Source organism: Entelurus aequoreus, linkage group LG19 (genome assembly GCF_033978785.1).
Source record: "Entelurus aequoreus isolate RoL-2023_Sb linkage group LG19, RoL_Eaeq_v1.1, whole genome shotgun sequence".
NCBI lineage: Eukaryota > Metazoa > Chordata > Actinopteri > Syngnathiformes > Syngnathidae > Entelurus > Entelurus aequoreus.
In genome coordinates, this window is record NC_084749.1 from 2655848 (window position 1) to 2683819 (window position 27972).

The following is a 27972-nucleotide window of genomic DNA, read 5'->3' on the forward strand; positions in this document are numbered from 1 at the left end:
AAGGAAGTGTAAGTCTAATTAGAGTGATTGAATTATTGACAGTACACAATAGTGTGTGCTACACTTGTTCACCAGAAGATGGCAGCATACGTCAAGGCAGCACGTTAGTACAAGTTACACAGTGTAAATATTGTATATTTCATCATTTTAACGTGTTTTCCCCGCCGTTTACACACATCTTTACGACGTGTAATTCCACGAAAGACAACTTAAAGCTAAGCGGCTTGCGAAAGTGGACGTGTGGTAAACCGGAAGTGCGGGATCCAAAACAACAACACGAGTGTTCAAAGTGTCACGTTGCGTGGAAATGGCCACGCGCTGCTTTCCCCTCGGAGGACTTAACTCCATTTAAAAAAAATAAAAAAAAGTGTGTAAAAAGGGAGAAGGGGGGGGGGCTCAGGAGGGAGCATGTGACCGCATAAGGACGCTCACATGGCCGCCGCGGTGATCCGCTTTTAGCCCCGCAGCCGAAGCAGCGGAGAGCGGAGACGTCCGGAGGAGCCGAGGCGTCCCACCCCGCACTCATCATGGCGGACGGCGGGCAGAAAGTGGTGCTGATCACCGGCTGCTCCTCCGGCATCGGCCTGCGAATCGCCGTCACGCTGGCCAAGGATGAGAAGAAGCGTTACCATGGTAAACTTTTCTATATTTACCCCCTTTTTCTCAGCGGGCTTCATGGGACACTAAAGTTAAAAAGTTAAAGTACCAATGATTGTCACACACACACTAAGGTGTGGTGAAATTACCCTCTGCTTTTGACCCATCCCCTTGTTCACCCCCTGCGAGGTGAGGGGAGCAGTGAGCAGCAGCGGCGGCCGCGCTCTGGAATCTTTTTTGGTGATTTAACCCCCAATTCCAACCCTTGATGCTGAGTGCCAAGCAGGGAGGTAATAGCTCCCATTTTTAACCCTTGGGTGATGTTCATATTGTTGTTACTGAACAGATGTTTACCTTATCCCGATAAACATCTGTTCAGTATCTTAACATAAAAGTGTTTGATTGTGAGGCATTAAAAGCCACAAAATGCAACGGGTCCATCAGACCCACAAACGCTGGCTGAGAAAACCATATGTGTGAATGCTCCAAAGCATTCACACAATAAGTTGAATAATAATAAATACATGAATTTTGGTGTAGAAAACCATATGTTTGAATGCTTTGGAGCATTCACACAATAATAAGAATAAATAGATGAATTTTGGTGTAGAAAACCATATGTTTGAATGCTTTGGAGCATTCACCCAATAATAAGAATAAATAGATGAATTTTGGTGTAGAAAACCATATGTTTGAATGCTTTGGAGCATTCACACAATAATAAATACATGAATTTTGGTGTAGAAAACCATATGTGTGAATGCTTTGGAGCATTCACACAATAATAATAAATAGATGAATTTTGGTGTAGAAAACCATGTGTGAATGCTTTGGAACATTCATACAATAATAAATACATGCATTTTGGTGTAGAAAACCATATGTTTGAATGCTTTGGAGCATTCACACAATAATAAGAATAAATAGATGAATTTTGGTGTAGAAAACCATGTGTGTGAATGCTATGGAGCATTCACACAATAAGTTGAATAATAATAAATAGATGAATTTTGGTGTAGAAAACCATATGTTTGAATGCTTTGGAGCATTCACACAATAATAAGAATAAATAGATGAATTTTGGTGTAGAAAACCATATGTGTGAATGCTTTGGAGCATTCACACAATAATAAGAATAAATAGATGAATTTTGGTGTAGAAAACCATGTGTGTGAATGCTATGGAGCATTCACACAATAAGTTGAATAATAATAAATAGATGAATTTTGGTGTAGAAAACCATATGTTTGAATGCTTTGGAGCATTCACACAATAATAAGAATAAATAGATGAATTTTGGTGTAGAAAACCATATGTGTGAATGCTTTGGAGCATTCACACAATAATAAGAATAAATAGATTCATTTTGGTGTAGAAAACCATATGTGTGAATGCTTTGGAGCATTCACACAATAATAATAAATAGATGAATTTTGGTGTAGAAAACCATGTGTGAATGCTTTGGAACATTCATACAATAATAAATACATGCATTTTGGTGTAGAAAACCATATGTTTGAATGCTTTGGAGCATTCACACAATAATAAGAATAAATAGATTAATTTTGGTGTAGAAAACCATATGTGTGAATGCTATGGAGCATTCACACAATAAGTTGAATAATAATAAATACATGAATTTTGGTGTAGAAAACCATATGTTTGAATGCTTTGGAGCATTCACACAATAATAAGAATAAATAGATGAATTTTGGTGTAGAAAACCATATTTGTAAATGCTTTGGAGCATTCACACAATAATTTGAATAATAATAAATAGATGAATTTTGGTGTAGAAAACCATATGTTTGAATGCTTTGGAGCATTCACGCAATAATAAGAATAAATAGATTAATTTTGGTGTAGAAAACCATATGTGTGAATGCTTTGGAGCATTCACACAATAAATAGATTAAATCGTGTGCAGAAAACCATATGTGTGTGTGAATTCTTTGGAGCATTCACACAATAAATAGATTAATTTTGGTGTAGAAAACCATATGTGTGAATGCTTTGGAGCATTCACGCAATAATAAGAATAAATAGATGAATTTTGGTGTAGAAAACCATGTTTGAATGCTTTGGAGCATTCACACAATAATAATAAATAGATGAATTTTGGTGTAGAAAACCATGTGTGAATGCTTTGGAACATTCATACAATAATAAATACATGCATTTTGGTGTAGAAAACCATATGTTTGAATGCTTTGGAGCATTCACACAATAATAAGAATAAATAGATTAATTTTGGTGTAGAAAACCATATGTTTGAATGCTATGGAGCATTCACACAATAAGTTCAATAATAATAAATAGATTAATTTTGGTGTAGAAAACCATGCTTGAATGCTTTGGAGCATTCACACAATAAGAATTATAAGTAGATACATTTTGGTGTAGAAAACCATGTGTGTGAATGCTTTGTAGCGTTCACACAATAAATAGATTAAATTGTGTGCAGAAAACCATATGTGTGAATGCTTTGGAGCATTCACACAATAAAATGTGTGTGAATTCTTTGGAGCATTCACACAATAAATAGATTAATTTTGGTGTAGAAAACCATATGTGTAAATGCTTTGGAGCTTTAACACAATAAGTGGAATAATAATAAATAGATGAATTTTGGTGTAGAAAACCATATGTGGGAATGCTTTGGAGCATTCACACAATAATAAATACATGCATTTTGGTGTAGAAAACCATATGTTTGAATGCTTTGGAGCATTCACACAATAATAAGAATAAATAGATTAATTTTGGTGTAGAAAACCATATGTGTGAATGCTATGGAGCATTCACACAATAAGTTCAATAATAATAAATAGATAAATTTTGGTGTAGAAAACCATGCTTGAATGCTTTGGAGCATTCACACAATAACAATTATAAGTAGATACATTTTGGTGTAGAAAACCATGTGTGTGAATGCTCCAAAGCATTCACACAATAATAATAAATAGATGAATGTTGGTGTAGAAAACCATATGTTTGAATGCTTTGGAGCATTCACACAATAATAATAAATAGATTAATTTTGGTGTAGAAAACCATGTGTGTAAAAGCTTTGTAGCGTTCACACAATAAATAGATTAAATTGTGTGCAGAAAACCATATGTGTGAATGCTTTGGAGCATTCACACAATAAAATGTGTGTGAATGCTTTGGAGCATTCACACAGTGACGAGGTTGGTAGAAGCTGGGGATCGAACCAGGAACCGTCAGGTTGCTGCTTATATCAATATATCAAGAGTAAGATTACTAATTCAGTGTTAACATTGAAGTGGGCCCTCTTTACTTAAAGTACCAATGATTGTCACACACACACACTAAGGTGTGGTGAAATTATCATCTGTATTTGACCCATCCCCTTGTTCACCCCCCTGGGAGGTGAGGGGAGCAGTGAGCAGCAGCCACGTCCACGCCCGGGAATCATTTTTGGTGATTCACCCCCCAATTCCAACCCTTGATGCTGAGTGCCAAGCAGGGAGGTAATGGCTCCCATTTTTATAGTTTTTGGTATGACTCGGCCGGGGTTTGAACTGACGACCTACCGGTCTCAGGGTGGACCCTCTAACCCAGGGGTGTCCAAAGTGTGGCCCGGGAGCCATTTCCGGCCCGCAGCTAATGTTTTACCGGCCCGCGGCACATCATTCTAGAAATACTAAAAAAATGTTAAAAAAAACATTAAAAAGTTGAATAAAAGAGCAAATAGGTGAAATGCAACGAGAAAAAGTTGCATTGTTGACTCTAATAACACCATTTGTTTAAATAATTTCTCAAAAAATAATGAATCAAAATCAATGTTGCTATGAATTATTGACTGATTCAAGGACAAAAAGGACATAATTACAACAAACAAAAAAACATGAAAAATATGATAATTATTTAAAAAAATACATACTAATTATATACTAATGCTAATTATACTAATTATTATATTGATTGTTATTATAAATATACTAAACTAATTACACTATAGATTATTTGAAGCTGATATACACATTTAAGTGTTGAATGTATAAAAAAAAAAGCATGACCTTTTTATGAGTGGAGCACTTTTAGATCCCCAAGAATTTTAGTGGAATTAAAAACACCTGTCTTTGCTAAAAAAAAAATTAAAATAATAATAAATTCAAATCAATTTTGCTATGGATTATTGACCTATTTAGGGATCCAATTACTTCACATCAAATATTCCACTTTGAAAATCTTTTTGGGGAAAAACATTGTATATTTTGTATTTTTACCCCCCAAAATAGGGTTTTTACAAAAAGCTCATAAAATGTAAAAAAAAATAAAAAATAAAATAAAATAAATACATAAATAAAAAAATAAATAAAATAAAATAAAATAAAATATATATATATATATTTTTTTTTTTAAATTTTAATTTATTTATTTAAAAAAAAAAAAAATTTTAATTAAAAAAAAATAAAAAAAAATAAAAAATAAAAAAAATATATATATATATTTGTTTTTTTTTTTATTTGTTCCAAAAAATATATATATATATATATTTTATTTTATTTTTTTAATTTATGTATTTATTATATATATATATACATATATATATATATATATATATATATATATATATATATATATATATATATATATATATATATATATATATATATATATATATAATACATATTATATATATATATATATATATATATATATATATATATATATATATATTCACGCAATAATAAGAATAAATAGATGAATTTTGGTGTAGAAAACCATATGTTTGAATGCTTTGGAGCATTCACACAATAATAATACATAGATGAATTTTGGTGTAGAAAACCATGTGTGAATGCTTTGGAACATTCATACAATAATAAATACATGCATTTTGGTGTAGAAAACCATATGTTTGAATGCTTTGGAGCATTCACACAATAATAAGAATAAATAGATTAATTTATATTTATATATATATATATATATATATATATATATATATATATATATATATATATATATATATATATATATATATATATATATATATATATATATATATATATATATATATATATATATATATATATATATATATATATATATATATATATATATCTGAAGTTGAATTAGAGATTCAAGCGTTTAATTGAAAAAATAAAAATATGACTTATTTTTAACCTTTTAAGACTGAAACCCTTCTGGGTGCCTCGGACCTAACTTGAGGGAGCCCCAAAGGTTAAAAAAAAAAAAAGTGTATATTGTGTTGGTTTTAAAATGAAAAAATATCAAAATGGCCCCCGCGTGCTTTGATTTTTTAGTGTGCGGCCCTCAGTGGAAAAAGTTTGGACACCCCTGCTCTAACCGCTAAGCCACTGAGCAGTCGGTGTGTTGACGGTCCGTGTTGACTTTTTTTGGGGGTCCCGCTTTAACCGCTGAAGCTCACTGTACTGATGTCCCTTTCCTGGGTCGGGGATCAGGCCCCCGTCTCCTGGTTGGATTATCATGAGAAAGGCCACTTTTACGTGATAAAAGGAGCCTTGTCACTTCTCTTTCAAGTGACTTCTCCACGCACAAAGACCCCCTTTTATCGCGGCCCCATTGTGTGCGGACCGCCCGCTCCGGTTTAGTGGCGTGTCTAATGGACCCGCGGTGGCCGGGCCCTTGAGCCGCTGCTGAAAAGAGGGAGGGGGACAAAGTTGGGGACATGTACAAGCTGGAGGTTCAGGGACACCCTCCTCTCCTTTGGGAGGCTTGAGGGGAGGCGGCGGCGGGCTCATCCCTGTTGACTTTGGAGGTGAGGTGTCAAGCATTCAAACTTGACATCTCTTCATTAAAGTGGAGACTACGGGCATCTGCACTAAGACAGACCTGGGCAAAACACGGCCCGTTAAGATTTTCAATCCGGCCCGCCGGACGTTCTATATCATTTTTTTTACATCTTTAACCTCAAAACTGTAGCCGCCATTATGATGTGCAGTGCTGTTTTTAAATGGCCGTAAGTCTTGATCTATAGAAAGTATTTTAATGGTCGAAATCTGCGCTTTCGGGTGTTATAGGAGTTATTACGGTAATTGACCAGGAACAAAGCAGAGTGGGCGGGGTTTGTTTTCAGACAAATGTCTGCGTAAAGTGATAATATATCACTTTGTTACATTTTTGTTGTGTTTTGCTTGATTGTAAAATATACACAACTATCAAAGAGCTGGTCTGAGAAGTAAAAGAGGAGCAATGTTCATACGTTGTTGATATTCAGTGTTTTATTGTTCATAGTTAATATTGTAAATCCCACGTAAAAGAGGGGCGATGTTCATATGTTGTTAATATTCAGTGTTTTATTGTTCATAATTAATATTGTAAATCTCACGTAAAAGAGGGGCGATGTTCATATGTTGTTAATATTCAGTGTTTTTGTGTTCATAGTTAATATTGTAAATACCACGTAAAAGAGGAGCGATGTTCATATGTTGTTGATATTCAGTGTTTTATTGTTAATAATTAATATTGTAAATCTCACGTAAAAGAGGGGCGATGTCATATGTTGTTAATATTCAGTGTTTTATTGTTCATAGTTAATATTGTAAATCATGCGTAAAAGAGGGGCGATGTACATATGTTGTTAATATTCAGTGTTTTATTGTTCATAGTTAATATTGTAAATCTCACATAAAAGAGGGGCGATGTTCATATGTTGTTAATATTCAGTGTTTTATTGTTCAGTTAATGTTGTAAATCGTACGTAAAAGAGGGGCGATATACATACGTTGTTTATATTCAGTGTTTTATTGTTCATAGTTAATATTGTAAATCCCACGTAAAAGAGGAGCGATGTTCATATGTTGTTAATATTCAGTGTTTTATTGTTCATAGTTAATATTGTAAATCCCACATAAAAGAGGAGCGATGTCATATGTTGTTAATATTCAGTGTTTTATTGTTCATAGTTAATATTGTAAACCCCACGTAAAAGAGGAGCGATGTTCATATGTTGTTAATATTCAGTGTTTTATCGTTCATAATTAATATTGTAAATCCCACGTAAAAGAGGAGCGATGTCATATGTTGTTAATATTCAGTGTTTTATTGTTCATAGTTAATATTGTAAATCCCACGTAAAAGAGGGACGATGTTCATATGTTGTTAATATTCAGTGTTTTAGTGTTCATAGTTAATATTGTAAATCCCACGTAAAAGAGGAGTGATGTTCATATGTTGTTAATATTCAGTGTTTTATTGTTCATAGTTAATATTGTAAATCCCACTTTCTTTATTTTCATGTACATTTTGGGTGTCCCATTCAGTAAAAAAAAACCTGTAAAATTAAATTCCGTTTTTTCAAGGTGGTCTGTCATAAATTTCTTTAGAACTCTACCGGACATTGTGTCCGCCCTGAGATCGGTAGGTCATGAGTTCAAACCCCGGCCGAGTCATACCAAATCTATAAAAAATGGGAGCCATTACCTCCCTGCTTGGCACTCAGCATCAAGGGTTGGAATTGGGGGTTAAATCACCAAAAAATGATTCCCGGGCACTGCTGCTCACTGCTCCCCTCACCTCCCAGGGGGGGTGGAACAAGGGGATGGTCAAACGCAGAGGGTAATTTCACCACACCTAGTGTGTGTGTGTGTGTGACAATCATTGGTACTTTAACTTTTTTTTACTTTAAGACAGACCTGGGCAAAATAGGGCAAAACATTAAGACGTTCTACATCATTTTATAAACGTAAATAACATTTTAGATTGTCACTGAAGGCATCAAAACTATGAATGAACACACATGGAGTTATGTACTTCACACAAAAAGGTGAAATAACTGAAAACATGTTTTAAATTCTAGTTTCTTCAAAATAGCCACCCTTTGCTCTGATTACTGCTTTGCACTTGAAGCTCACCTGTGAAGGGGGTGACCACCCCTTGAAGCCCATGGAGAGAATGCCAAGAGTGTGCAAAGCAGTAATCGGAGCAAAGGTTGGCTATTTTGAAGAAACCAGAATATAAAACATGTTTTCAGTTATTTCACCTTTTTTTTTTGTTTAAGTACATAACTCCACATGTGTTCATTCATAGTTTTGATGTGACAATCTACAATGTAAATAGTCATGGAAATAAAGATTGAATGAGGAGAAGGTGTGTCCAAACTTTTGGCCTGTACGGCATTTTAAAGAAGTTCTGAACAGTAATCATAAAATCGATACTGATTCTACAGCACATCTATGTTTTTAGGTTGCTTAAAAAAAGAACATTCCATAACAGATAATATCTTTTACTAGCTAAGGTGGATTTCTTAAAGGCCTACTGAAATGATTTGTTTTTATTTAAACGGGGATAGCAGATCCATTCTATGTGTCATACTTGATCATTTCGCGATATTGCCATATTTTTGCTGAAAGGATTTAGTAGAGAACATCGACGATAAAGTTCGCAACTTTTGGTCGCTGATAAAAAAAAAGCCTTGCCTGTAGCGGAAGTAGCGTGACGTCACAGGTTGAAAGGCTCCTCACATTTCCCCATTGTTTACACCAGCAGCGAGAGTGATTCGGACCGAGAAAGCGACGATTACCCCATTAATTTGAGCCAGGATGAAAGGTTGGTGGATGAGGAACGTGAGAGTGAAGGACTAGAGTGCAGTGCAGGACGTATCTTTTTTCGCTCTGACCGTAACTTAGGTAAAAGGTCTCATTGGATTCCACACTTTCTCCTTTTTCTATTGTGGATCACGGATTTGTATTTTAAACCACCTCGGATACTATATCCTCTTGAAAATGAGAATGAAATGAATGAATGAATTCATGAAAATAAAGATTGAATGAGGAGAAGGTGTGTCCAAACTTTTGGCCTGTACTGCATTTTAAAGAAGTTCTGAACAGTAATCATAAAATCGATACTGATTCTACAGCACATCTATTTCTTTAGGTAGCTTAAAGGCCTACTGAAATGAATTTTTTTTATTTAAACGGGGATAGCAGATCTATTCTATGTGTCATACTTGATCATTTCGCGATATTGCCATATTTTTGCTGAAAGGATTTAGTATAGAACAACGACGATAAAGATCGCAACTTTTGGTATCTGATAAAAAAGGCTTGCACCTACCGGAAGTAGCGTGACGTAGTCAGTTGAACATATACGCAAAGTTCCCTATTGTTTACAATGATGGCCGCATGAAGTGAGAGAGATTCGGACCGAGAAAGCGACAATTTCCCCATTAATTTGAGCGAGGATGAAAGATTTGTGGATGAGTAAAGTGCAAGTGAAGGGCTAGTGGGGAGTTGAAGCTATTCAGATAGGGAAGATGCTGTGAGAGCCGGGGGTGACCTGATATTCAGCTGGGAATGACTACAACAGTAAATAAACACAAGACATATATATACTCTATTAGCCACAACACAACCAGGCTTATATTTAATATGCCACAAATTAATCCTGCATAAAAACACCTAGGTGTTTGTTATGCTAGCTCCTAGCTACTAGCTACTAGCTCGAGCTAGTTATAGCTCGAGCGGGTAATATGGACGGGATCCCGTATATATAACCAGCCAATACAATTCAAACACCTGCACAACACACACACTCACTCAGCCCAAAGGACCGTTCACCTAACCCGGGGGTCGGCAACACGCAGCTCTAGAGCCGCATGCAGCTCTTTAGCGCCGCCCTAGTGGCTCTCTGGACATTTTTCAAAAATGTATGAAGACTGGAAAAAGATGAGGGGAAAAAAATCTATTTTTTTGTTTTAGTATGGTTTTTGTAGAGGACAAACATGACACAAACCTCCCCAATTGTTATAAAGCACACTGTTTATATTAAACATGCTTCACTGATTCGAGTATTTGGCGAGCGCCGTTTTGTCCTACTAATTTTGGCGGTCCTTGAACTCACCGTATAGTTTGTTTCCATGTATAACTTTCTCCGACTTTCTAGGACGTGTTTTATGCTACTTCTTTTTCTGTCTCATTTTGTCCACCACACTTTTAACGTTGTGCATTAATGCACAAAGGTGAGTTTTGTTGATGTTATTGACTTGTGTGGAGTGCTAATCAGACATATTTGGTCACTGCATGACTGCAAGCTAATCGATGCTAACATGCTACTTAGGCTAGCGATATGTACATATTGCATCATTATGCCTCATTTGTAGCTATATTTGAGCTCATTTAGTTTCCTTTAAGTCCTCTTAATTAAATGTATATCTCATGACACATGTAATATGGCTTTTAATTTTTTGCGGCTCCAGACAGATTTGTTTTTGTAATTTTGGTCCAAAATGGCTCTTTCAACATTTTGTGTTGCCGACCCCTGACCTAACCCAAGGTTCATAAAGCTTATATATTTAACCAAAGTTACGTACATGACACGCACGTACGGGCAAGCGATCAAATGTTTGTAAGCGCGCGGGTGGGACCTGATATTCAGCTGGGAATGACTACAACAGTAAATAAACACAAGACATATATATACTCTATTAGCCACAACACAACCAGGCTTATATTTTATATGCCACAAATTAATCCCGCAAAACAAACACCTAGGTGTTTGTTATGCTAGCTCCTAGCTCCTAGCTCAAGCTAGTTATAGCAAGCGATCAAATGTTTGGAAGCGTACTCACGGTATCGCGTCTGCGCCTGTTAACAAAGTCAAAGTCCTCCTGGTAAGAGTCTCTGTTGTCCGAGTTCTTCGATCTCGACCGCATCTTTCGGGAATGTAAACAATGAAACACCGACCGTGTTGTGTTGCTGACTTCCCTCGCAAAAATACTCCGCTTCGCACCGACTTTCTTCTTTGCTTGCTCAGCTTCTTTCTCCGTAATGCAATGAACAAATTGCAACAGATTCGCCAACACAGATGTCCAGAATATTGTGGAATGATGAGATGAAAACAGAGCTATTTCGTATTGCTTCAATGGGGGAGCCATACCCGTGTTAAACTGGCTACGTTACGCGCATACGTCATCCTCCAAAGGCGTTTTGAACCGGAAGTGTGGCGGGAAATTTAAAATGGCACTTTATAAGTTAACCCGGCCGTATTGGCATGTGTTGCAATGTTAAGATTTCATCATTGATATATAAACTATCATTGTAACTGAGCTACTGTGTTGAACAATTTCCCTTGTGGATCATTAAAGTTTGTCTAAGTCTAAGTCTATCAGACTGCGTGGTCGCTAGTAGTGGCTTTCAGTAGGCCTTTAAAAAAAGAACATTCCATAACAGAGTACTTCTTGTACCTAATATCTTTTACTAGCTAAGGTGGATTTCTTAAAAACAGCAAAGCACTTCTGTGCTTATAGAGGATCTTTGACCGGCGTATTTTGGTTGAGCAACCTTTTCTAAAGGAATTATAATTGCTACTGTCGTAGAATTTCTGACCTTTTGACCTATATTTCTTGTCTTTTAAGAATGTCCGCTCATTTTCAATTCTCTTGTCTTTTGTGCCATTGAATGGACCAGTGGTGGGACAAAAGTGAATATTAAGTCGTGCCAACCTGTCTACAGAATGTGTTGACTGTCTAAAGCAGCGGTGTCAGACGTACGGCCCGAGGGCCGGATCAGGCCCGCGAACAGGTTTTATCCGGCCCGCGGGATGAGTTTGCTAAGTATAAAAATTAACCTGAAATTTTTGAATGAAAGAAACTGCTGTTCTAAATGTGTCCACTGGATGTCGCAATAGCAATTATTTGTATCTTTGTAGATGATGCTACATATGTACAAAATAAACCAAATAATGTTAGTACATCAGTGGAGGAAAATGATCAAACTACATAAATAACATACTTTAATTTGATTTTGATAAAATGTTTATCTTGATAGATTGAAAATTAACACCAACTGATGAACATTATCACATAATTTATTCAGAAAATATAAATAACGACAAATAAAGTATATATACTATTAACCGCAACAGGTAATTGTAAAAAAAAAAAAATCCAACATAAATATTATTTGTACAATTTCAGAATGTGCTTGTTCTATTTTTAGACAAAGAAAACAATCTGAAGTTGTCTTTATTTATTTTTTTAAGTTATCGTGCCATGATTTTACCAGTCCGGCCCACTTGGGAGTAGATTTTTCTCCATGTGGCCCCCGATCTAAAATGAGTTTGACACCCCTGGTCTAAAGGATTCGAGTTGTTATGGAACAGATAGGAAAAACAACAAGACATTGACGCATTTAGATAACAAACAATGACGCACAAAAGACATATAAAAAATGGCAGAGGACCGGAACTCGACAGTGATTTTGGCTTGTGTGTGTCTTGTTTGCTCCGGAGTGACATGTGGTCTGTCTGCACGGCCAACTCCATTCAACCTGCACTTCCGATAATGGGTAAATAAATTTGTTGTACTAAACTACTTTTGTTGCCTGTTTAAAGGCCTACTGAAATGATTTTTTTTTATTTAAACGGGGATAGCAGATCTATTCTATGTGTCATACTTGATCATTTCGCGATATTGCCATATTTTTGCTGAAAGGATTTAGTATAGAACAACGACGATAAAGATTGCAACTTTTGGTATCTGATAAAAAAAAGGCTTGCCCCTACCGGAAGTAGCGTGACGTAGTCAGTTGAACATATACGCAAAGTTCCCTATTGTTTACAATGATGGCCGCATGAAGTGAGAGAGATTCGGACCGAGAAAGCGACAATTTCCCCATTAATTTGAGCGAGGATGAAAGATTTGTGGATGAGTAAAGTGCAAGTGAAGGGCTAGTGGGGAGTTGAAGCTATTCAGATAGGGAAGATGCTGTGAGAGCCGGGGGTGACCTGATATTCAGCTGGGAATGACTACAACAGTAAATAAACACAAGACATATATATACTCTATTAGCCACAACACAACCAGGCTTATATTTAACATGCCACAAATTAATCCTGCATAAAAACACCTGCGTGTTTGTTATGCTAGCTCCTAGCTCCTCTGCTAGCTCCTAGCTCCATAGAACACACCAATACAATTCAAACACCTGATCAACACACACAATCACTCAGCCCAAAAGACCGTTCACCTAACCCAAGGTTCATAAAGCTTATATATTTTTAAAAAGTTACGTACGTGACGCGCACGTACGGTACGGTACGTGTTATGCTAGCTCCTAGCTCCTATGCTAGCTCCTAGCTCCATAGAACACGCCAATACAATTCAAACACCTGATCAACACACACAATCACTCAGCCCAAAAGACCGTTCACCTAACCCAAGGTTCATAAAGCTTATATATTTTAAAAAAGTTACGTACATACGCAAAAAAAAGTTGCGCACATACGGTCAAGCGATCAAATGTTTAGAAGCCAAAGCTGCATACTCACAGTAGCACGTCTGCGTCTTTGTCATCCAAATCAAAGTAATCCTGGTAAGAGTCTGTGTTGTCCCAGTTCTCTACAGGCGTCTGTGTATCGAAGTCAAAAGTCCTCCTGGTTAGAGTCTCTGTTATCCGAGTTCTTCCATCTTGACTGCATCTTTCGGGAATGTAAACAAAGAAGCGCCGGCTGTGTACTGTTGTGGCTGACTACGTTCGAAAAATACGTCCATTTCGCACCGACAACTTTCTTCTTTGCTTGCTCAGCTTCCTTCTCCATAATGCAATGAACATGATTGGAACAGATTCACGAACACAGATGTCCAGAATACTGTGGAATTATGAAATGAAAACAGAGCTTTTTCGTATTGGCTTCAATGTGGAAGGCATACCCGTGTTCCCCGGGCTACGTCACGCGCATACGTCATCCTCAGAGGCGTTTCGAACCGGAAGTTTAGCGGCAAATTTAAAATGTCACTTTATAAGTTAACCCGGCCGTATTGGCATGTGTTATAATGTTAAGATTTCATCATTGATATATAAACTATCAGACTGCGTGGTCGCTAGTAGTGGCTTTCAGTAGGCCTTTAAGCTTCGGACAATCCACTACACTACTTACATGTACAGTCAGCGAGGTCGTGGATAATACTGTATATAATTACATTCAACCACAAATGCTGCGAAAGTAAGATTATCATTAATTGTATTTTCGGAGTACCACAGAAGCCATGGTTCCCTTAGGTGCCGTTTTTTAAACCTATGATCAGTGAAGGTGACCCAATCTTTTCTTAAGAACCTTTAGGAGAAGCAGATTAAATATTGCATTAGTCGCCAAGCCCGAAGAAGCATTAAGTGTTGTGTATGGAACGCTCTGTGGTTCCTTCAAGAATGTTCAAGCGACCCAACAGTAATTCCTGCTGGCGCAACTCGGGAGAACAATGGCTCTCTTGTTCGCTCCTTAGCCCAAACATGCGTTTCTTTCTGCTGCTCCGCAGACTTGCAAATGGTTGGCGCTTTGTGTGTCATCTGTAGCGGCGAACACATTGGAGGACTCGCACGGTGTGCACCTCGCTATCGTATAACCCACATAGCACGCCACTCTCCCTGTACGCCCAAATATAGGACCCACGGTCTGTGTGGGGGGGTGAATGTCAAATGCCAATTCATGAATTAAGGACTGAAAGAAGCATCCTCGGTTCAGATCCCGCATAAGGGCAAGGAAAAACTCACAACCCTGTGGTATGTCAATGTGAATGACTATGAGAAACCTTGGAGAGGACTGCAGATGTGAGTGACACCCCCCCAGTCCAGTCCATAGTGGATCTAACATAATAGTGGGAGTCCAGTCCATAGTGGATCTAACATAATAGTGAGAGTCCAGTCCATAGTGGATCTAACATAATAGTGAGAGTCCAGTCCATAGTGGATCTAACATAATATTATGAGAGTCCAGTCCATAGTGGATCTAACATAATAGTGAGAGTCCAGTCCATAGTGGATCTAACATAATATTATGAGAGTCCAGTCCATGGTGGATCTAACATAATAGTGTGAGAGTCCAGTCCATAGTGGATCTAACATAATAGTGAGAGTCCAGTCCATAGTGGATCTAACATAATAGTGTGAGAGTCCAGTCCATAGTGGATCTAACATAATAGTGAGAGTCCAGTCCATAGTGGATCTAACATAATAGTGAGAGTCCAGTCCATAGTGGATCTAACATAATAGTGTAAGAGTCCAGTCCATAGTGGATCTAACATAATAGTGAGAGTCCAGTCCATAGTGGATCTAACATAATAGTGAGAGTCCAGTCCATAGTGGGTCTAACATAATAGTAAGAGTCCAGTCCATAGTGGATCTAACATAATCGTGAGAGTCCAGTCCGTAGTGGATCTAACATAATAGTGTGAGAGTCCAGTTCATAGTGGATCTAACATAATAGTGATAGTCCAGTCCATAGTGGATCTAACATAATAGTGAGGGTCCAGTCCATAGTGGATCTAACATAATAGTGAGAGTCCAGTTCATAGTGGATCTAACATAATAGTGTGAGAGTCCAGTCCGTAGTGGATCTAGCATAATAGTGTGAGAGTCCAGTCCATTGTGGATCTAACATAATAGTGAGAGTCCAGTCCATAGTGGATCTAACATAATAGTGAGAGTCCAGTCCATAGTGGATCTAACATAATGGTGAGAGTCCAGTCCATAGTGGGTCTAACATAAAAGTGTGAGAGTCCAGTTCATAGTGGATCTAACATAATAGTGAGAGTCCAGTCCATAGTGGATCTAACATAATAGTGAGAGTCCAGTCCATAGTGGATCTAACATAATAGTGAGAGAGTCCAGTCCATAGTGGATCTAACATAATAGTGAGAGAGTCCAGTCCATAGTGGATCTAACATAATAGTGAGAGTCCAGTCCATAGTGGATCTAACATAATAGTGTGAGAGTCCAGTCAATAGTGGATCTAGCAAAATAGTGTGAGAGTCCAGTCCGTAGTGGATCTAGCATAATAGTGTGAGAGTCCAGTCCATAGTGGATCTAACATAACAGTAAGAGTCCAGTCCATAGTGGATCCAACAAAATAGTGAAAGTCCAGTCCATAGTGGGGCCAGCAGGAGACCATCTCGAGCGGAGACGGGTCAGCAGCGCAGAGATGTTCCCAACCGATGCACAGGCGAGCGGTCCACCCCGGGTCCCGACTCTGGACATACATGACTGAACAATTTATTTCCCATTAAATAGTTCTTACACACTGTACATTTTACGGTAAAACAAAACCTGGCAGCTCAGCCGTCAGAATTTTACTGTAAAATTTATGTTTGTTGTTTTTTTTTCTGCCAACTGATCTGCCAGGATTTAACCATAAAATCTACGGTCTTTTTTTTTTTTTTTTTTTTTTTTTACAGTGCATTACTGTAAATGCAGTGTTTCCCACACATTCATTTATTTGTGGCGGCCCGCCACGAAAGAATTAAAAAAAACATTTTTTAATTTTTTTTTTTTTTTTTTTTTTTTGTGTGTGTCCTGTCCAGCTTCTCAGGCAAGTCATATAGTTGATGTAGATGCCCATATAGGCTGTTCAGATTTACTTTACAAAAGAGAAGTGTAGGATACTTCTCTTGTTGCCTTATTTGTATTTGACCACTACTGTTTTCTGTTTATTTGTTACTGACTGTGGCAGGACACCTCTGCCTCTGTTTCACTTTATGTTGCTGGTAAATAATATGTTAAAGAGGTTCATTTAGCCTACTAATGTGTATTTATAAATAGTTGATTTATATAGGCTAGTAACCTTACTAGCCTATATAAATCAACTATTTATAAAAAGGTAAATAATATGGTTGTAGTAGTAGGCTAAAGTTAAATTATTTAGTATGCACTAATTAAAGGGGCAGATGTTTAAGAGACATTTTAGCTTTCATATTTTTATAAGATATATTTTTTGTAAGAACCACAATTAATAAATATATTTCAGTGAATAACTTATTGTTCAAATCTGTATATAAATATGTACATAAAGTGTTGTAATTATATTGTAAAATGGATGGATGGACGTTTAAAACAAAACTGTTATTATTAATTAGTAAGTATACATTTTTTTAGCCTTTTTAGAGAAAATCATATCATTGTAGTAAATTATGCAAATTACTCGATGATGTCATGGTGACCACGCCCATAGCCACGCCCCCACCGCCACAGGTATCTTGGCAGTTTATGGGAAACACTGAAATATCAAAAAAAAAAGGGCAAAAAGTGCTGGAAAAAATGGTTTCACATAAATAAAAAAAGCGCCAAATATTGTTATAATGGGCAGAGGGGAAGAGGGGGTCCAAATACAATTCTGCTTCGGGCCCCTCTTAGATGTCATACTGTGACACGACATCCACCAAGTTCCCCATATAGCACCTTTAAAAAAAAAAAACGAACCAAAAAAACATTAGCTTTAGCAACTGTGGCTGTAGGCGACCCCCTGATGTAATCCCCTAATGTGGCAGTAGCTGCATTTGATGAATTTGAAGTGGTCATCATCCAGCAGATGTACAGTATCTACTGTACCTCGGCATGTGCTTTGAAATGTTGTGATACTTCCTGTAGTGTAACACCTGCCACTTGTACAGTTGTTTACAGGCTTTTTGTGTACTGATTATTACTGGTGCAACACACTAGGCCTGAGTATTGTAATACAGTCGTCATTGTTTGAATATTACTGGTGCAACACACTAGGCCTGAGTATTGTGATACAGTCGTCATTGTTTGAATATTACTGGTGCAACACACTAGGCCTGAGTATTGTGATACAGTCGTCATTGTTTGATTATTACTGGTGCAACACACTAGGCCTGAGTATTGTGATACAGTCGTCATAGTACTTCAATGTTTGCAGGCCTCTAAAGGTGATAAGTTAAAGTTGTGTTAAAAAAAAACTGTTTTTTTTACGCTTTAACTATTAAAATACTCCATTTATAATCCCTACTTGACGGAAATTCCTTTTGCGCTGCCAGGCCCGGAACCAATTGGTCCTTCCACAGTTTGTTTGTGATAAACAAGGGTTTACTGTTTTACTCTTGGCCACCCCAAGAAGATTTGGTTATTGGAGCCTGAGTGTGTGCATAAAAGACACAACTGACACAATGCAATTGAAGTACGTTCATACAGTAATTGGATACAACGGAATAATGTATTATAATTATTTTTACAAGGTGTACAAAGATGTGTATTGACTATAAATAATGATAAATGAACAATAAACAACAAGACCGTATTTTTCGGACTATAAGGCGCACTTCAAATCCTTTCATTTTCTCAAAAAAAACGACACAAAATACTGTTTTAAATGATCAAATATGTCTTTGTTGTTATCGTAACCGGTCTTTGTTGATTGGCCAGAATAAATCACATGGTTTTATTGTATTAGTTTTTTGTAGGGTCGTCAAATGCAGTAGGGTTCCTTGCACTATAAATAATTACCGTATTTTTCGGACTATAAGGCGCACTTCAAATCCTTTCATTTTCTCAAAAAAACGACACAAAATACTGTTTTAAAAATGATCAAATATGTCTTTGTTGTTATCGTAACCGGTCTTTGTTGATTGGCCAGAATAAATCACATGGTTTTATTGTATTATAGTAGGGTCGTCAAATGCAGCAGGGTTCCTTGCACTACAAACAATTACCGTATTTTTTGGACTATAAGGCGCACTTAAAAAATCCTTTCATTTTCTCAAAAAAAACTACACAAAATACTGTTTTAAATGATCAAATATGTCTTTGTTGTTATTGTAACCGCTCTTTGTTGATTGGCCAGAATAAATCACATAGTTTTATTGTATTAGTTTTTTGTAGGGTCGTCAAATGCGGTAGGGTTCCTTGCACTACAAACAATTACCGTATTTTTCCGACTATAAGGCGCACTTCAAATCCTTTCATTTTCTCAAAAAAATGACACAAAATACTGTTTTAAATGATCAAATATGTCTTTGTTGTTATTGTAACCGGTCTCTGTTGATTGGCCAGAATAAATCATATGGTTTTATTGTATTATAGTAGGGTCGTCAAATGCAGCAGGGTTCCTTGCACTACAAACAATTACCGTATTTTTCAAACTATAAGGCGCACTTAAAATCCATTCATTTTCTCGAAAAAATGACACAAAATACTGTTTTAAATGATCAAATATGTCTTTGTTGTTATCGTAACCGGTCTTTGTTGATTGGCCAGAATAAATCACATGGTTTTATTGTATTATTTTTTTGTAGGGTCGTCAAATGCGGTAGGGTTCCTTGCACTACAAACAATTACCGTATTTTTCCGACTATAAGGCGCACTTCAAATCCTTTCATTTTCTCAAAAAAATGACACAAAATACTGTTTTAAATGATCAAATATGTCTTTGTTGTTATTGTAACCGGTCTCTGTTGATTGGCCAGAATAAATCATATGGTTTTATTGTATTATAGTAGGGTCGTCAAATGCAGCAGGGTTCCTTGCACTACAAACAATTACCGTATTTTTCAAACTATAAGGCGCACTTAAAATCCATTCATTTTCTCGAAAAAATGACACAAAATACTGTTTTAAATGATCAAATATGTCTTTGTTGTTATCGTAACCGGTCTTTGTTGATTGGCCAGAATAAATCACATGGTTTTATTGTATTATTTTTTTGTAGGGTTGTCAAATGGAGTAGGGTTCCTTGCACTATAAACAATTACCGTATTTTTCCGACTATAAGGCGCACTTCAAATCCTTTCATTTTCTCAAAAAAACGACACAAAATACTGTTTTAAAAATGATCAAATATGTCTTTGTTGTTACCGTAACCGGTGTTTGTTGATTGGCCAGAATAAATCACATGGTTTTATTGTATTAGTTTTTTGTAGGGTCGTCAAATGCAGTAGGGTTCCTTGCACTACGAACAATTACCGTATTTTTCCGACTATAAGGCGCACTTCAAATCCTTTCATTTTCTCAAAAAAAACGACACAAAATACTGTTTTAAATGATCAAATATGTCTTTGTTGTTATCGTAACCGGTCTTTGTTGATTGGCCAGGATAAATCACATGGTTTTATTGTATTATAGTAGGGTCGTCAAATGCAGTAGGGTTCCTTGCACTACAAACAATTACCGTATTTTTCCGACTATAAGGCGCACTTAAAATCCTTTCATTTTCTCAAAAAAACTACACAAAATACTGTTTTAAATGATCAAATATGTCTTTGTTGTTATCGTAACCAGTCTTTGTTGATTGGCCAGAATAAATCACATGGTTTTATTGTATTATAGTAGGGTCGTCAAATGCAGTAGAGTTCCTTGCACTACAATTACCGTATTTTTCGGACTATAAGGCGCACTTAAAATCCTTTCATTTTCTCAAAAAAAACGACACAAAATACTGATTTTGTCATTCAAATAACTATAACATATAGAACATGCTATACGTCAGGGGTCACCAACGTGGTGCCCGCGGGCACCAGGTAGCCCGTAAGGACCAGATGAGTAGCCCGCTGGCCTGTTCTAAAAATAGCTCAAATAGCAGCACTTACCAGTGAGCTGCCTCGATTTTTTAAATTGTATTTATTTACTAGCAAGCTGGTCTCGCTTTGCCCGACATTTTTAATTCTAAGAGAGACAAAACTCAAATAGAATTTGAAAATCCAAGAAAATATTTTAAAGACTTGGTCTTCACTTGTTTAAATAAATTCATTAATTTTTTTACTTTGCTTCTTATAACTTTCAGAAAGACAATTTTAGAGAAAAAATACAACCTTAAAAATGATTTTAGGATTTTTAAACACATATACCTTTTTACCTATTAAATTCCTTCCTCTTCTTTCCTGACAATTTAAATCTATGTTCAAGTAAATGTATCTTTTTTATTGTAAAGAATAATAAATACATTTTAATTTAATTTTTCATTTTAGCTTCTGTTTTTTCGACGAAGAATATTTGTGAAATATTTCTTCAAACTTATTATGATTAAAATTCAAAAAAAAATATTCTGGCAAAGCTAGAAAATCCGTAGAATCAAATTTAAATCTTATTTCAAAGTCTTTTTAATTTCTTTAAAAATTTTTGTTCTGGAAAATCTAGAAAAAATTACGATTTGTCTTTGTTAGAAATATAGCTTGGTCCAATTTGTTATATATTCTAACAAAGTGCAGATTGGATTTTAACCTATTTAAAACATGTCATCAAAATTCTAAAATTAATCTTAATCAGGAAAAATTACTAATGATGTTCCATAAATTATTTTTTAAATTTTTTTCAAAAAGATTCGAATTAGCTAGTTTTTCTCTTCTTTTTTTCGGTTGAATTTTGAATTTTAAAGAGTCGAAATTGATGTTTCAAAATTTAATTGTCATTTTATTTCGTGTTTTCTCCTCTTTTAAACCGTTCAATTAAGAGTAAATATCATTAATTATTAATAATAACATAGAGTTAAAAGGTAAATTGAGCAAATTGGCTATTTCTGGCAATTTATTTAAGTGTGTATCAAACTGGTAGCCCTTCGCATTAATCACTACCCAAGAAGTAGCTCTTGGTTACCAAACAATCTGTCACTCCTAATCGCTAAATCCCATGAAATCTTATACGTCTAGTCTCTTACGTGAATGAGATAAATAATATTATTTGATATTTTACGCTAATGTGTTAATCATTTCACACATAAGTCGCTCCTGAGTATAAGTCGCACCCGCCGGCCAAACTATGAAAAAAACTGCGACTTATAGTCCGAAAAATACGGTAAGTAAACATTGATTGAGTGATTGATCAGCTTGCAGTCATGTAGTTACCAAATATGCCTGATACGCAGCTGATAAGGTAAATAAACAGTGTATAATAACAACATTTTTGGTCCTTCTTTTCAAATGTGTTGATTTCCTAAGTATGTCCTGAGATCTTTAAGTCCGGGGGGCTAGAAGGGAGATGTTCCATGTACGGTACTAAAGTCCAGCAAGTATCAGCGCTCCAATGTCAACATGACATGTTTACCTGGGCTGACCCACACCGTCACTAATCATTGTGTCAGCTCACGGCGTGTTAAGTTCAAAGGGAATCAGCTCTGTGTCCCGCGAGGCGTCGCCGGCGCTGGACCTTTGACCCGCCCGGCTGACTTTGAGACTGTTTGTGTGTGTTGAGGAAGTCACATGTCAATGGTCTCTGAGGTCTCTGGGGTCTTATCTCCTTTCTACACCAGCTAACGAGATCTAATGGGACCTGCGACTGTCCTCGTGAGGAGCATCTGACAATATGACCCGTGTGTTCTCTCCTTGTAGTCGTCGCCACCATGCGGGACCTGAAGAAGAAGAGCAAGCTGGTGGAGGCGGCGGGCGACGCCTACGGGAAGAACCTGGTGTTGCTCCCGCTCGACGTGTGCAGCAACGAATCGGTCAAGCAGTGCGTGGACAACATTAAGGACCGCCATATTGATATCTTAAGTGAGTGAAGTAGGACTTTTTGTAGCATATTAACATTCCTTTTTTTGGCCCCAGAGAAGGTACATACAATCCATTCTTTTGCCTTATTAGTGAAATATTGTATGTTTAGGCGCAAAAGGAATCAATAAAGTAGCTTTTGCAGCTGTTTCAGCAGATTTGAATTGCTAGGATAGGATCTTTGATCCAAGACACAACTTACATTTAAAGGCCTACTGAAAGCCACTACTACCGACCACGCAGTCTGATAGTTTATATATCAATGATGAAATCTTAACATTATAACACATGCCAATACGGCCGGGTTAACTTATAAAGTGACATTTTAAATTTGCCGCTAAAATTCCGGTTCGAAACGCCTCTGAGGATGACGTATGCGCGTGACGTAGCCCGGCGAACACGGGTATGCCTTCCACATTGAAGCCAATACGAAAAAGCTCTGTTTTCATTTCATAATTCCACAGTATTCTGGACATCTGTGTTCGTGAATCTGTTGCAATCATGTTCATTGCATTATGGAGAAGGAAGCTGAGCAAGCAAAGAAGAAAGTTGTCGGTGCGAAATGGACGTATTTTTCGAACGTAGTCAGCAACAACAGTACACAGCCGGCGCTTCTTTGTTTACATTCCCGAAGGATGCAGTCAAGATGGAAGAACTCGGATAACAGAGACTCTAACCAGGAGGACTTTTGACTTCGATACACAGACGCCTGTAGAGAACTGGGACAACACAGACTCTTACCAGGATTACTTTGATTTGGATGACAAAGACGCAGACGTGCTACTGTCAGTATGCAGCTTTGGCTTCTAAACATTTGATCGCTTGACCGTATGTGCGCAACTTTTTTTTGCGTATGTACGTAACTTTTTTAAAATATATAAGCTTTATGAACCTTGGGTTAGGTGAACGGTCTTTTGGGCTGAGTGATTGTGTGTGTTGATCAGGTGTTTGAATTGTATTGGCGTGTTCTATGGAGCTAGGAGCTAGCAGAGGAGCTAGGAGCTAGCATAACAAACACGCAGGTGTTTTTATGCAGGATTAATTTGTGGCATATTAAATATAAGCCTGGTTGTGTTGTGGCTAATAGAGTATATATATGTCTTGTGTTTATTTACTGTTGTAGTCATTCCCAGCTGAATTATCAGGTCACCCCCGGCTCTCACAGCATCTTCCCTATCTGAATAGCTTCAACTCCCCACTAGTCCTTCACTTGCACTTTCCTCATCCACAAATCTTTCATCCTCGCTCAAATTAATGGGGAAATTGTCGCTTTCTCGGTCCGAATCTCTCTCACTTCATGCGGCCATCATTGTAAACAATAGGGAACTTTGCGTATATGTTCAACTGACTACGTCACGCTACTTCCGGTAGGGGCAAGCCTTTTTTTTATCAGATACCAAAAGTTGCAATCTTTATCGTCGTTGTTCTATACTAAATCCTTTCAGCAAAAATATGGCAATATCGCGAAATGATCAAGTATGACACATAGAATAGATCTGCTATCCCCGTTTAAATAAAAAAAATTCATTTCAGTAGGCCTTTAACTAAAATGTTCTTTTCTTTGTGGTCGACAAAAGAAAAGTAGTGAGAATATCTCCATGTTAAGAAACTCTGCTTCGGGCTTCGCCATGTCTTGCTGGTAAACACAGACACGCCCCCTCCCACACACACACACATACACAAAGACAGCGTGCGGCGCGCCTCTTCCGCAGCGCTCCAATAAAACACACTCAGATCTTCTCGGTTTCTAGCCGATACTACATAAAAAATAAGGTAAAATTACGCAGTAACGCATCATGTAGTAACGGTAATTGAGTTACTGAATATAAAAAATAACGCGTTAGATTACTATTTACCGCCGCTACCACAAAACCCCCCTCCCCCCATCATCTCCCAAATTCGGAGGCTTGCTGTTTCCCACATCTACAAAGTCATTAGCTACCGGCTGCCACCTACTGATATGGAAGAGTATTACACGGATTGTCATGTCATGTCCGGTCGTACATTGTGGACGCCGTCTTTGCTCCACAGTAAGTCTTTGCTGTCGTCCAGCATTCTGTTTTTGTTGACTTTGTAGCCAGTTCAGTTTTAGTTTCGTTCTGCATAGCCTTCCCTAAGCTTCAATGCCTTTTGTTAGGGACACTCACCTTTTGTTTATTTTTGGTTTAAGCATTTGTCACCTTTTTACCTGCACCCTGCCTCCCGCTGTTTCCGACATCTACAGAGCAATTAGCTACCGGCTGCCGCCTACTGATATGGAAGAGTATTACATGGTTACTCTGCCTAGCTCTGCACTCAACAACAACACATCATTTGCAGACTATAATTACTGGTTTGCAAAAAATAATTTTTAACCCAAATGGGTGAAATTAGGTAATCTCCCACGGCACACCAGACTGTATCTCACACAGTGGTTGAAAGACACGGCTCCAGAGGGCTCTCAGCATGTTAAAACCCGTATTTAGAAGGCCATAGGCAAGTATTTTTATTGAAATATTTGATTTGGCGGAAATTGGGTTAGCAATAAAAAGCGATAAACAAGCGATGACTGTACACCATGGTAAATATGTTGAGTAACTAAACCCCCACAGTAAGCATTAGTGCTTGTGACACACTAAACAACACGTCATTATTTGAGGTCATGTGCTGAGACTTTGAAAAAAAACCTGCTTGCATCTCGATCAAAGTCCACTTTCACCTAATTACTCCACAAGGCCTATTTGCCAAAGCCTGCTGTTGTGTCACACTTCTCTCCTGTTGTTGTTGTTGCCGCACACTGACCTCTGGTGGTAAAAGCGACACATGTCACCCTCGCAGTCAACAACGCCGGCGTGGGCCTGCTGGGCCCCGTGGAGAGCATCAGCATCGACGAGATGAAGCGGGTGTTCGAGACCAACTTCTTCGGCGTGGTGCGCATGATCAAGGAGGTGATGCCCGACATGAAGAAGAGGCGCTCGGGACACATCGTGGTCATGAGCAGCGTCATGGGTCTTCAGGGTAAGACGACGACGTCGCCGGAAACTTCCTTCTTGCATGCTGTCTGGGAACGGCTTTGATATGTTGTGATGCATTTATGAGCTTCATAATCTTAATGCCATTTTCCTAAATCAGGCCTGGGCAATTATTTTGACTCGGAGGTCCAAATTTAGAGAAAGAAAAATGTGTCTAGGGGCCGGTACATTTTTTCCCCACTAGACATGCAACATTTTTAAAGGCCTACTGAAATGATTTTTTTTTATTTAAACGGGAATAGCAGATCCATTCTATGTGTCATACTTGATCATTTTGCGATATTGCCATATTTTTGCTGAAAGGATTTAATAGAGAAAATCGACGATAAAGTTCGCAACTTTTGCTCGCTGATAAAAAAAAGCCTTGCCTGTACCGGAAGTAGCGTGACGTCACAGGAGCTAGTATTCCTCACAATTCCCCGTTGTTTACAATGGAGCGAGAGAGATTCGGACCGAGAAAGCGACGATTACCCCATTAATTTGAGCGAGGATGAAAGATTCGTGGATGAGGAACGTTACAGTGAAGGACTAGAGTGCAGTGCAGGACGTATCTTTTTTCGCTCTGACCGTAACTTAGGTACAAGCTGGCTCATTGGATTCTACACTCTCTCCTTTTTCTATTGTAGATCACAGATTTGTATTTTAAACCACCTGGGATACTATATCCTCTTGAAAATGAGAGTCGAGAACGCAAAATGGACATTCGGTGCCTTTTATCTCCACGACAATACATCGGCGAAATGCTTTAGCTACGAGCTAACGTGATAGCATCGTGCTTTAACTGCATATAGAAACAAAAAAATAAAGGATAGAAGGAAGGATAGATAGAAAATCAACAATACTATTAAACCGTGGACATGTAAATACACGGTTAATGCTTTCCAGGCTGGCGAAGGTTAACAATGCTGTGCTAACGACGCCATTGAAGCTAACTTAGCAACTTAGCAACGGGACCGCACAGAGCTATGCTAAAAACATTAGCTCTCCACCTATGCCAGCCAGCCCTCATCTACTCATCAACACCCGTGCTCACCTGCGTTCCAGCGATCGGCAGAAGGACGAAGGACTTCACCCGATGCGTTTGGCGGCCCGGAGACGTAGGAAGTCAAGGTGAGGTCGGCGGCTAGCGCGGCTAGCGCTCCAACAAAGTCCTCCTGGTTGTGTTGCTGTAGTCCGCAGCTAATACACCGATCCCACCTACAGCTGTCTTCTTTGCAGCCTTCATTGTTCATTAAAAAAATTGCAAAAGATGTCCAAAATACTGTGGAATTATGAAATGAAAACAGAGCTTTTTGTATAGGATTCTACGGGGTACCATAACTTCCGTTACTCGGACTTCGTCACGCGCATACGTCATCATACCGCGACGTTTCAGCCGGATATTTCCCGGGAAGTTTTAAATGTCACTTAATAAGTTAACCCGGCCGTATTGGCATGTGTTGCAATGTTAAGATTTCATCATTGATATATAAACTATCAGACTGCGTGGTCGCTAGTAGTGGCTTTCAGTAGGCCTTTAACTGTCATGCAAGTGTAAAAAGAAGTTAACCACTCTAAAAGGTGGAAATGAACAAAACAAAAATACAACAAGTGATGCCTGCTGTCAAATGATGCTAACTAACGCCAATTAATTCAGTTCAAAAAGATCAAATGTTGTCCTCCCCCCCCCGCCCCCCCCTTGTTCCTGTTCCTGCACCAGGGGTGGTCTTCAATGACGTTTACACCGCCTCCAAGTTCGCCATGGAGGGCTTCTGTGAGAGCATGGCGGTGCAGCTCATGAAGTTCAACGTCAGGTAATGGTCATCACCACCGCAATCCCCTGTACTTAGAATGAAGTTGACTTTGGAGTATTTGAGAGCGAGGGAATTTCACGACCGGATTCGTTGCACAGGTGGCATCCTGTGACAGTTCCACGCTGGAAATCACTGAGAGCGGCCCATGCCTAAGTGCTTGATTTGATACACCGGGCCAAGTGATTAGGACACCTGCTTCTCCTCATTTGGATGGGTGGCCATATACTTTTGGCGATATAGTGTATGTCTGCTTGTTGACGGATGACAGTTGCAAGATGAGACGGTGCAGGGTGTAGCTGTGGGTATGCCTGAAGGGTGTAGCTGTGTGTATGCCTGAAGGGTGGTGTGTGTCAATAGG

The 27972-nt window shown here is 37.9% G+C and overlaps 1 protein-coding gene across 1 annotated transcript; it reads left to right on the plus strand.

Moving 5' to 3' along the window:
* The first annotated feature begins 286 nt into the window (after window positions 1-286).
* LOC133634822 (retinol dehydrogenase 8-like) lies at window positions 287-27618 on the plus strand. Its single transcript, XM_062027452.1, has 4 exons — window positions 287-633; window positions 22652-22813; window positions 25628-25807; window positions 27521-27618. The coding sequence occupies exons 1-4, from the start codon at window positions 528-530 to the stop codon at window positions 27616-27618; spliced, it is 546 nt and encodes a 181-aa protein (XP_061883436.1). The 5' UTR covers window positions 287-527.
* Window positions 27619-27972: the final 354 nt, after the last annotated feature.